The following is a 12,092-nucleotide window of genomic DNA, read 5'->3' as shown; positions in this document are numbered from 1 at the left end:
GTCTGCAAACTTTTCTGTATCAATGAAACTAACTAAAATGTTAGATTGTAAAGAAAAAGCTATCACTATCATAACCAATCAGTAATTAAACAAAAAATAGAAATTGAAAATACACTGTTCTAGTTATGGTGTCAATAATGTCCCGGCACCCCCTCTTTGTAAGTAGTGAAACCATTTTCTATGGATTAGCTTCTTACTTGGGGTCCGAACTCTGTTTGAGTTAAATCCTTTCATGCACAGTATGCATAATTCATTGTTCTTTGTGAAAATAGTGATAATCAATATGTGGATACATGGCTGTATGATGGATGGATAATTTCATGAGACATATTAAGGAACAGCGCTCTTACAACAGACTGATTTAGTTTATTTAGTTCCTGCACTATTTAATTTGACTCCCACATTGGAATTAGTGTAAGACCCATCAATATTGCGGTACTGTGGGATTATCACAATACGGCCATATGGTGGAACTAAATATTTATTTACTGAGATAGGTGATTTTACATAGCCTTAAACCTGTATTTAAACCTGTATTTTTATGTGTGTTCTTCCTTACTCTGCATTTTGCATAGATTTTGGTCTCTACGGCAGCACCGTTGCTAAGAATTGCATGCTCTGGGTCTGCCCTCAATTTCCTTTTTGTCTTTACTAGATAAGCTCATGAGGTTATCCATTTTGAGAGTCAACTGAAATTTGCAGTGGCTTCCATTTTTCTTAATAAAAGCTCTCTCTTGTGAAATAATTACTGGTATTTTGCTGGTACCATAATTATTAGTGTTTTCTGTTAATTTTCACTTTTTCATTTTTAACTATTTGTTAGTGTGAATTGTGAATATGTAATATATTTTGTATTTGTACGCACTATAAGTTTTATTTTATTCATAATAAATAGTCATTTATCCTTATCTGTTATAAGAATCATCTCATAGAAGAGACATAAAATAGTACTGTGGTTTCAGAGATATTTTTTGCTAAACTGTGTTTAGAATAGATTTTTAATCTATTTTGGTTGCGGTGACTAAATATCCTCATTTATAATTGGTCTTGGTGGTGACAGCTTTTATTGTAGAATAGGTGTGAGTGGTGTTAAGAGGAATTTGTTACCATGATTTGGGTCAATGCAGACAAATCGTGAATTTTTTTCTTTTTTTAACCCACTGAAGCAATTAACATGCCAACCTGGAAGAGATAGTGCCCGTGACATTCCCAGTGGTGCAAGACTTAGCCCATTAGCTGAGAGAAATTAGCTGATGCTCTCAGTCAGAGCACTAACAGAAGCTATGGAAGGAAAACACTGGATATCGAGTGACTTTGTTTATTACTTTTTTATTATGGTGTCAATAATGTTGTTTGGGAGTAGGACTGAGACAAATGTACACGATGTGAACAAAACAAAACGTAAACAAAACCTGGCATTTGCGTTATATGTCTGTCCAACCGTAATTCACCTCTTTCATATTAAATGCACCCCTCCCCCCCTTGTTATATATCATTTTATTCAGGGGAAATAGGGCTTCCATTTAATATCAAATATTTAGCTATGAAACATAATTTAATATGAAAAAAATGGGAGAAAATAAGAAATTTTGTTATTTTTTTTAGTTCTACATGACATTTTAACTGTCAATGTCATAATACTGTTTGCTTTTACTGCAATAAAATACACATATTTGTATTCAGCAAAGTCTCACGTGTAAAACAGTACCCCCTATGTAGAGGTTTTATGGTGTTTTGGGAAGATACAGGGTCAAATATAGCATGTTACATTTGAAATTGAAATTCGCCCGATTGGTTACGTTGCCTTTGAGACTATATAGTAGACCAGGAATTAAATTTACACCCATAATGGCATACCATTTGCAATAGTGGACAACCCAAGGTATTGCAAATGGGGTATGTCCAGTCTTTTTTAGTAGCCATTTGGTAACAAACACTGGCCAAATTAGCGTTAGTATTTGTTTGTGTGTAAAAAAAATGCAAAAAACGCCAATTTTGGCCAATGTTTGTGACTAAGTGGCTACTAAAAAAGACTGGACATACCCCATTTGTAATACCTTGGGTTGTCTACTATTGCAAATGGTATGCCATCATAGGGGTAATTTTCATTCTTGGGCTACCATAGGGTCACAAAGGCAACGTAAGCAATCTGGCGAATTTTAATGTGAAAAAAATGAAACACAAGCCTTATATTTGACGCTGTAACTTTTGAAAACACCATAAAACCTGTACATGAGGGGTACTGTTGTACTCGGGGGACTTCGCTGAACACAAATATTTGTGTTTCAAAACAGTAAAAAGTATTGCAGCAATAATATCGTCCATGTAAGTGCTGTTTGTGCGTGAAAAATGCAAAAACCGTCACTTTTACTGGCGATATCATCGTTGTAATACATTTTACTGTTTTGAAACAATAATATTTGTGTTCAGCGAAGTCTCCTGAGTAAAACAGTACCTCCAAGGTTTTACAGGTACAGGTTTTATGGTGTCTTGGAAAGTTATAGGGTTAAATATAGTGCTAGCAAATTAAATTCCCTACTTTCGGCATGGGTTGTCAGGCAGGTCCCGCTAATTGTAATTAATCAGGATACCTAATTATGTAAAAATATTACATAAATATATGTGTAGAATTAATATATGTATATATATATATAAATATGTGTATATATATATATGTATATATATATAATTTTTTTATATTTTTTATTTATATATAGGTATATATATAGTGATATATACGTATATATTTATGTATCTAGATATATATATTATTTCGTTCTACATGTATTTTGATATAAATATATATATATTAATATCACAATACAGTTAGAACGAAATAACACACATCTATATATTTTCTAATTATTTATTTTTAATTATTTTTTTAATTTTATTTCTTTACGTATTTACATTTTTTTTATATTATATATAAATATATATATAACAATAATTATATATATATATTTAATCAGTATCAGTCTACGTGTAATTTGATATTAATATATATATATATAATTATATATATATATATTAATAGTAAAATACACCTAGACAGTGTATGTGTGTGTATGAATATGTGTATATATATATATATATATGTATATATATATATATATGATCTAAGTATATAATTATTTTTTTTTACACTGATTTAACTTTTTTTAAATTTGATTTCAGCCAGCAGGGGGACTAACTGTCATTACAGTCAGTCCCCCTGCTGGCATTGCCTGAGCCAGCTATCCCGGCCATGTGATTGTGAGGTCCTCGCAAGGACCTCACTCTCACATGGCCGGGGGGACTGCTGGAGGGCGGACGTGCTGCGGGGGGCTCCTTGGGAGTCCCCCCAACCGCGATCGCCGGCGTGGGATCGCCGGTGACTGGGTAAGTAAAAAAAACCCGGAGGGCGTACAATTACGCCCGGCGTCGTTTAGAGACGCTTAAAAAAGGACGTAATTGTACGCCCTCCAGTCTTAAAGGGTTAAAATAAAGAGCACAATGTTTTTACACCTTAATTAAACATTTAGGGTGAGTGAGTAGTCCTGCAAAGATAACTATGTAACTCGGTTAACTTTGCAGCACTTCCATGTCCATGGTTATTTAATTGCCCCATCAAACTCTAGGCATCTAAAGAAAAATGTCACCTAAGAGTATGTGTTTGGGCATTGTATTCCTAGTGCCCTATGTGTAAATGAGCATGTATCTCTAGGGGGTGAGTTTAAATAAATTTGCATGATATGCGTTGGCTGATTCAAGGCATGCATTATGAAGTTACATAGTTACATAGTTACATAGCTGAAAAGAGACTTGCGTCCATCAAGTTCAGCCTTCCTCACATATGTTTTTGCTGTTGATCCAAAAGAAGGCAAAACACCTAGTGTGAAGTGCTCCAATTTTGCAACAAACTAGGAAAAAATTCCTTCTGACCCCAAAATAGCATTCAGATGTCTCCTTGGATAAAGCAGCTATTACCCCACTAATTAGAAATTATATCACTGTATGTTGTGTTTTTGCAAGTATTTATCCAATTGCAGTTTAAACATCTGTATAGACTCTGACAAAACCACCTCTTCAGGCAGAGAATGCCATATCCTTATTGCTCTTACTGTAAAAAAAACCTTTTCTTTGCCTTAGATGAAATCTCCTTTCTTCCAGACTAAATGTGTGACCTCATGTCCTATGTATAGCCCTGTTTATGAATAGATTTCCAGATAAAGGTTTGTACTGGCCCCGAATATATTTGTAAAATGTTATCATATCCCCTCTCAGGCGCCGTTTTTCCAAACTAAACAGATTTCAATTTTTTAACCTTTCTTTGTAACTAAAATGCTCCATTCCTTTTATCAATTTTGTAACTCGTCTCTGCACTTTTTCTAGTGCCATGATATCATTCTTTAGAACAGGTGCCCAAAATTGCACAGCATATTCAAGGTGTGGTCTTACCAGCGATTTATAAAGAGGCAAAATTATTTTTCACCCCAGAATTTATGCCCCTATTTATACATCACAAAACCTTACTGGACTTAGCAACTGCAGATTGACATTGCATATTGCTGCCTAATTTGTTGTCTATAACAATTCCCAAATCCTTCTCGTGTGTGGTTATCCCTAATTCACTGCCATTTAGGGTGTAAATTGCTTGTGCATTCTTAATCCCGAAGTGCATAACTTTGCATTTCTCTACGTTAAATTTCATCTGCCATTTTAGTGTCCAGTCCCCCAATCTATCCAAATCCCTCTGAAGCAAAGCAATATCCTGCTCACATTTTATTACTTTACAAAGTTTTGTGTCATCTGCAAACACTGATACATGGCTTTCAATGCCTATTTCAAGATCATTTATAAATATGTTAAATAGAAGCGGTCCCAAAACAGAACCCTGAGGGACACCACTTACCACTTTTGTCCAGCCTGAAAATTTACCATTAATGACAGCTCGTTGTACTCTATCCTTAAGTCAATGTTCTTCCCAACAACAAGAATATTCATCTAGACCAATTTCTTTTAGTTTGAAGACTAACCTATTGTGAGGAACTGTATCAAATGCCGAGGAACCGTGTCAAATGCCTTGGCAAAATCCAAGTAGATCACATCCACTGCAACACCCTAATCTATACTTCTACTTACTTCTTCGTAGAATGCAATTAGGTTAGTTTGACATGACCTATGTTTCATAAAACCATGCTGATTATTGCTAATAACAAAGTTCTTCCCAATGAATTCCTGAATATTATCCCTTAATAGCCCTTCAAATATTTTCCCAGTCACAGAAGTTAAGCTCACAGGTCTATAATTTCCAGGCAAGGATTTTGAACCCTTTTTAAATATAGGAACAACATCTGCCTTCCTCCAATCCTCCGGTACAATACCTGAAACAAAAGAATCTTGAAAAATTAAATACAGAGGTTCACTTATTTCTCCACTTAGCTCCTTAAGTACTCGTGGGTGAATACCATCAGGCCCCGGAGCTTTATTTACATTAATTTTCTTTAATAGCTGTAGCACCTTGTCTTGAGTTATCCAATCACAAGTTATCTGCAAGTTTTTTGCAGCAGTCATTTGCATATCTCTTGCCATAGAATCCTCATTAATATATACTGAAGAAAAATAGTTATTTAAAATGTCTGCTTTTTCCTGGTCTTCATTAGCTAACAAACCCATCTCTGTTTCCAGTGTACCTACACTTTCATTTTTTGTTTTGTTTTTAAATTGATGTACTTGAAAAACTTTTTGGGGTTGGTTTTGCATTCTTTGGCAATCAATTTCTAATTTTCTAGTAAAGCCACTTTAATTGCCTTTGTGCAAGCATTATTGGCTTCCTCATATCTTATATAGGATGCCTCAGATTTTTCCGATTTAAATGCTTTAAATGCCCTTTTCTTATTTTTAATCTCTTGTTTTACTTCTCTACTAAGCCACATTGGTTTCAATGTGTTTCTTTTATATTTATTACCCAATGGTACATACTGAGAAATGTACCTTTCTAATATTTGTTTGAATAGTTCCATTTATCCTCAGTGTTTTATCACTAAGGAGTTTATGCCAGTCGATATGTTGTAGAGCTGCCCTTATCTTATTAAAATTGGCTTTTTTAAAATTATACGTTTTAGTATATCCCACGTGCTTTTGCTTTTTTGAGTTTATTTAAAAAATTACCATATTGTGATCACTATTTCCCAAATGCTCCCCTACTTGAATGTCGGTTAAAAGATCAACATTGTTTGTTATAACGGGATCCAGACAAGCATCCTTTCTAGTTGGTGCTTGTACCAGTTGTGACATAAAGGTGTCATTTAACACATTTAAAAACCTGATTCCTCTTGCTGAAGTACTAGTCCCTCTATCTCAATTTATGTCTGTAAAGTGCTGTGGAATTTGACGGCGCTCTATAAATATCATAATAATAACAATACTAATAATATCTAGGTAATTAAAATCTCCAGTAATTAACGTGTTACCCCGATTTGCAGCTTTCCCAATTTGCTCTAACAGCTGTTCTTCCTCATTTATATTTACATTAGGTGGTTTGTAACATATCCCAACCAATAATCGATTTCCCTTTGTTTGCCCCAAGCAGATATCTACCCATAAAGCTTCCACATTTTCCTCGTCACACTCCACATGTCTAAGATTTGACTTTAACTCTTGGTTGACATACAAAGATACCCCACCACCCTTCTTGTTTTTCCTATCCTTCCTAAATAACGTGTACCCATTTATGTTAACTGCCCAGTCATGTGTCTCATCCAACCATGTTTCTGTTATGCCTATTATATCATATTGTTTAGTGTATGCTATTTCCTCTAGTTCCCCCATTTTGTTATATAGGCTCCTTGCATTAGTAAGCATACATTTAATATTACCATGAGTCATTTGTACTTTTTGTGAATTATCAATATTACATACCTCCTCTGTTCTGAGCTTTCCCCTCCCCCATCTCCACCCCCTTTGTTCTGAGCTAAAGCCCATCTCCTTTCTATCCTATCTCCATTTTCTAGATTGCTTTGACCCTCCCCCCCTACTACTAGTTTAAAATATCCTCCAACCTTCTAGCCATCCTATCCCCCAGCACAGCAGACCCTCTTCCGTTTAGGTGCAATCCATCACGACTATACAGGTTGTACCCAAGCACAAAATCGGCCCAGTGCTCTAAAAACCCAAAACCCTCTTTCCTGCACCAAGACTTAAGCCACGCATTGACCTCTCTAATCTCCCGCTGCCTTTCTGCCGTAGCGCGCGGCACAGGTAATATTTCTTAAAATATTACCTTGGAGGTCATTTTCTTTAGCTTAATTCCTAGTTCCCTGAACTCATTCTTTAGGACCTTCCATTTTCCTCTGACTTTGTCATTGGTACCAATATGGACCATGACAGCTGGGTCATCCCCAGCCCCTCCCAATAATCCCTCCACTCTGTCGGCAACATGCCGGACCCGAGCACCGGGGAGACAGCAAACTGTTCGGTTGAGTCGATCAGAGTGGCAGATTACCCTATCTACTCTCTTAATAATAGAGTCCCCTACCACCACAACCTGTCTAGACCTCCTTACCCTCTCAACCCCACCTGTACTAGAGGGGTTGTTCCCAAGGCTGTTGGAAGAAACAGCTTAAAATAAAGTTTAAAATAAAAATGTTCAGAAATTAAAAGAAATCTATAATTTTAATGCAGAACGTTTTATTAACTAGTCACATTTTGACAGGTTTTCACTTTCAACACAGCAGTCTGTTTTAATTTTGTTAGATGATTAACTATAACATAAATCAAGCACATTTCAATTAAAAATTTCAGGACTTCAAAGGTTAATTTTAATTACAGTGACTTTGCAGCACAAAGATATTCATAGCAAGGATCTGTTTGGTTGTAATAATTACATAAATATGAGACTTTGGATAAGCCTCCGTTAGGTAAACTCTTTCATCATTTAATGCACTCAGGAATTTGAATATCCATGTATAAGGCAATTAACAAGACCACAAGTCACCTTGCTATGTGAAGGGCAATTTCATTAAAGGCATTTAACAGCTTAAAAAGAGTTACATACTATAGAACATACAACACTCTAATTCCAAGTAATATTTAGTGCATCTGAGGGTATTACAGAGCTGTGCAGTAGTACGCCAGGCCTACGACTGTTTTTGAGAACTCTGCAGCAATATGCAGTGCATATAAGTGTAGCACAGAGCTACATAGTAATATGTAGTGTGTTTGATTATTACGGAGCTCCACTATAATGTCCGCCATAATATAATCTGGCTGCGCACCTCATGAGATTGAGTTCCAGATCAGCCCTTGGACAAATATGCCTCAGTTCTTTACTAAATAAAAATGTTGTTGCAAACATTGGCTCTCATCACATAATGAGATCTACAGCATTTTTTTGTGGCATAATTGGAAATGGCTACAATTAAGTTTTTTGCCTTCTTTAAAATGAACTACATAAAAATGGGTTTCAAGGTTGAACTTGCTGGGGTTTTTTTAAATCTAAACTACAATGTTATTATGTAAATATGCTGCAAGTCGGCTAGAATAGCAGGATATTTATTGCAATGCAGTGAGAATGTACAAGAATTATAGGTGTAAACATATGTGGTGGCATACAGAGCAAAGATTATGAAAATGTGCCGCTGCCTAAGTCGTAATTGCTTTCAATAATGACTCCAGGAGTGCATGTTGGAAATGAGCATCAGAATGAACAGCTAAAAAAAGAACAGCTGAAAAATTTGAAATTGTGGCATACCTGTACACAGGTGTGAATAGAATCCTTCTCGCTGTAACATGATGAGCAGAGAGCCCCATCCAAATAGGACCGCAGAAAAGAAAAGATTTTCTAACACCGCGGTGCATGCAATCCACCATCGGCGCCGAAATGCAGTCTGTAGTGAAGGAGCCATAACTGCACAAGATGCAGGGACTGAAGCTGGATCAAGACCACGTTACCAAACAAGTAATTGAAAATAGGTCAGAGGGAAAACATGCAGAGATTTTTTTTGACCTAAAAGAATGAGAAATGAAATTTAGTTTGTAGGAACATACGTGAAAAGTTGCAACACAGATAAAATAATTGTGGATAAACCAAGCAATAATTTGATAAAAGGTTGTAATCTTTCTGCCCTGGAACGTTGGTTAATTCTCTTTTTCTTCCTATAAAACAATCTAAGTTATTCAATACAGATCTAGCATGCAGCAGATGAGAATACCATATTAATATGTGTTATTTTATTGCTCAGTATTGAGCTAAATGTAAAAATAACCCAAAATTATTTTAATAGTTGCATTCTAATAATAGTATAGAAATGTAACCAAACATTTGCAATATATTTAGGCGCTATAAACACACAAAATGAAGCGCTGCTAAGTCCCACCATGAAATCAATCACAAAATGTCACCAACAAAAGATCATTTATACATAAAAGAAGGTGGGCGGGGCACTTATGTGGAAATAAACAGTGGCATAAATATTAACACTGTATAGTGGTCACCATTTATCACTCACTGATACAGTGTTAATACATTTATTTCACTGTTTATTTTGACATAAGAGCACTGTCCACTTTCTTTTATGTATGTTTGATTCGAAAAATCATGTCTAGTAGTCATCATTTGACACAGGTTGAGTTTTTGTAGACCTTTCAACCTTAGGACAGGATGTCCTCAAAATGTCAGGGTCCAGGATTTTTATTACTTCACAAACTGTTTTTCCTGGCTGTTATTGTACCTTTAGCATGATGCCGTATTAATGTCAGTAAAGAAAACATTCCATCCAGTTGGAAGGCAACAAGAGAAAAGTAAAAGAAAACACCCCAGTTTACAAAGACCTTGCCAAAACATACCGTCAAAACAAAAAAATGCTGTGGATTTGTTACCATAATATACTAGCCAGCATGTATGAGGAAAAACAATATGTGCAAGTATCTGATGGTAAACTTCACCAGTCTACTAGGGAACAATATATGTCAAATTGCCAGTGTTGCATTCGTTTAGCATCAAGAGAGGACTATGAATTATCAGTCTTTACCGCCATTTTGAAAAGTGACTTGAAAAAAATGAAAATGTCTCGTTTAGCCATTGTTTTAGTTTAAAAAAAAAAAAGTGGCTTTTCTAATGGAATAGAATTTTGCTTACCAATGCTAAAAATGTGTTATCCTAGGTACTGCGTTAGTTCTATGTTACTGTGTCTGAGTGCCTTGCCTTTCTCCTTGTAAATTCAAACACTGCTAAACTCTCTACCGAAAACACAAATTCAAAATAGCCTACCAAAATTAACCCGTTAAGGATCATGTTACATTTTGCTGTCATTCATATTGTCAGCATGTCAGCATGGAATGTTCTGCTTGTTTAGTGTTCGCAGCTCCATTTAGCCTTCTTTTAAGTGAGTGGGACATTTTATTTTAGAATAAGAGCTTTAAAGAACAGATAGTCATTGGACCTTAACGGGCTAAGATGCAGATGCTCTAGTCATGTTCTCCAATAACATGCTATATTGATGGGACTTGGACACAATACACTATTGCTCTTTGTAGTAGTAGGACCAGACCAAACACCTTTAAGCTGGGCATTTAAAAAAACAAACAAAAAACAATTAGTAAGCAGTGACATTATCAAAACACCGTAGTATTTATCATAGCCACCTCTACCCTAAAAAGGGACATCTCATTAATTTGAATCCAACAAAGCAACCTTTAGCATACTGACAATCAATCGCCATCGCATTATTGTTGTATGACTTCTGAAGTCTACAACGAAAATAAAAACCAAAATGAAAAAACTTAACAGATGTTTAATTAAAAAAGAATAATAATAAAAACATTGGAAACCTATACGTTTCCTTGTCTCCAATCCTTCACTCACACAAAATCTCTCATTCACAAAGCCATATTAGTGTACTTTGAAAACTCTCATAAATAACCCTGAAGTTTCGCACATTGTAAGTACTCACTCAAGTTTTAGCTGTTGACAGTAATGTTAATCTGGATAATCTCTTCTGAAACGTGAAACTCCAAGGAAGTGGGTACAATGGCCACAATTTACAACTCAGTGAATACAATTCTATGTATATTCTGACTTAACCAATATTTTGATATAGTTAAAACAAGTCTGCATAACTGTAATATTAGCACAGGTATTTAGCAGTGATAGGTTGAGAAAAAGACACAAGGCCATCAAGTTCCACTTCCTATAAATCTGTTTCTGCTGTCGATAAAAAAAGAGAAGCAATTTCTAAATTTGCAACAAGAATATTGATATCAAGAAGAGCACTCTGCACTACCTTTCAGCCGTGACAGTGGCTTAGAACTATAGCAATTTGCAGAATAGCAATGCAGGTCTAAGCCTGCCCCCCAGAAAGGTCAGTTAAGCAACCCAAGTCCCAAGAAAAAAAATCCAGGCACTCCAAATGCTCTAAGGCACATTTATTGGAACAAGGTGAACACCGCAACATTTCTTTGTCAAGCTAATTCACAACCACTGTTTGCAAATAATTTATAGGCAGCGAGATAAAAGTGTACAATAAAGCAATCAGGGAAGAAATTGATTGGACAATGAATTAAACAGTTTAGTACTTTAGGATTGTTTGTTAGTGCTGTGTGTTAATTTGTTCCACGTGTGCTAGTTCAAAGAGCAGTATGGTCGTTGGCTAGGACAAAATAAATATAATAATGCACAATAATGAAAAAATTAAAAAAACGCCCATATTTCATGTTCTTTTGCTATCCTCAAAGAGGCACGATGTCCTGGGCACGTCCTCGGTGCATTCACACCTGACATCGATACACAATTAACGCCAGTGTACATATATGCAATGCGCATGACATCATCATGCAAACGATAAGTTAAGGGACCTGTTTTTTATCACCTACATAGTGGTAAAAAATATTTTAGCAGACAGTCGGTTAACACAACTCATGTCATCTTAAATGTCCCTGTGGCTTGTTGTATGTGAGTCAATCAAGCCAAAAAATGAAGGACAGATTTTCAACAATTAGAACTGGATTGGTGAAGTTACCCTTAATAGCTCACTTTGCAGAAGCTCGTCACAGTGTGCCTCAATTAAAATTTCAAATGATAGAACATGTGACCAAGAGCATTAGGAGAGGAG

At 35.6% G+C, this 12,092-nt stretch overlaps 1 protein-coding gene across 1 annotated transcript in view; it reads right to left on the bottom strand.

Annotated features, from left to right (window-relative positions):
• Positions 1-12,092, bottom strand: part of SLC43A1 (solute carrier family 43 member 1) — a 100,680-nt gene that overhangs the window by 61,821 nt on the left and 26,767 nt on the right. Inside the window, exon 2 of the mRNA XM_063434827.1 lies at positions 8,735-8,989. Within this exon, the coding sequence (XP_063290897.1) occupies positions 8,735-8,888 (154 nt within the window). The 5' untranslated portion in view covers positions 8,889-8,989. The remainder of the gene's footprint in view (positions 1-8,734; positions 8,990-12,092) is intronic.

The sequence above is a fragment of the Pelobates fuscus genome, chromosome 10 (genome assembly GCF_036172605.1).
Source record: "Pelobates fuscus isolate aPelFus1 chromosome 10, aPelFus1.pri, whole genome shotgun sequence".
NCBI classification, from domain to species: domain Eukaryota; kingdom Metazoa; phylum Chordata; class Amphibia; order Anura; family Pelobatidae; genus Pelobates; species Pelobates fuscus.
The sequence above is the reverse complement of the archived record's forward strand: the minus strand, read 5'-3'. Positions and strand labels throughout refer to the sequence as shown.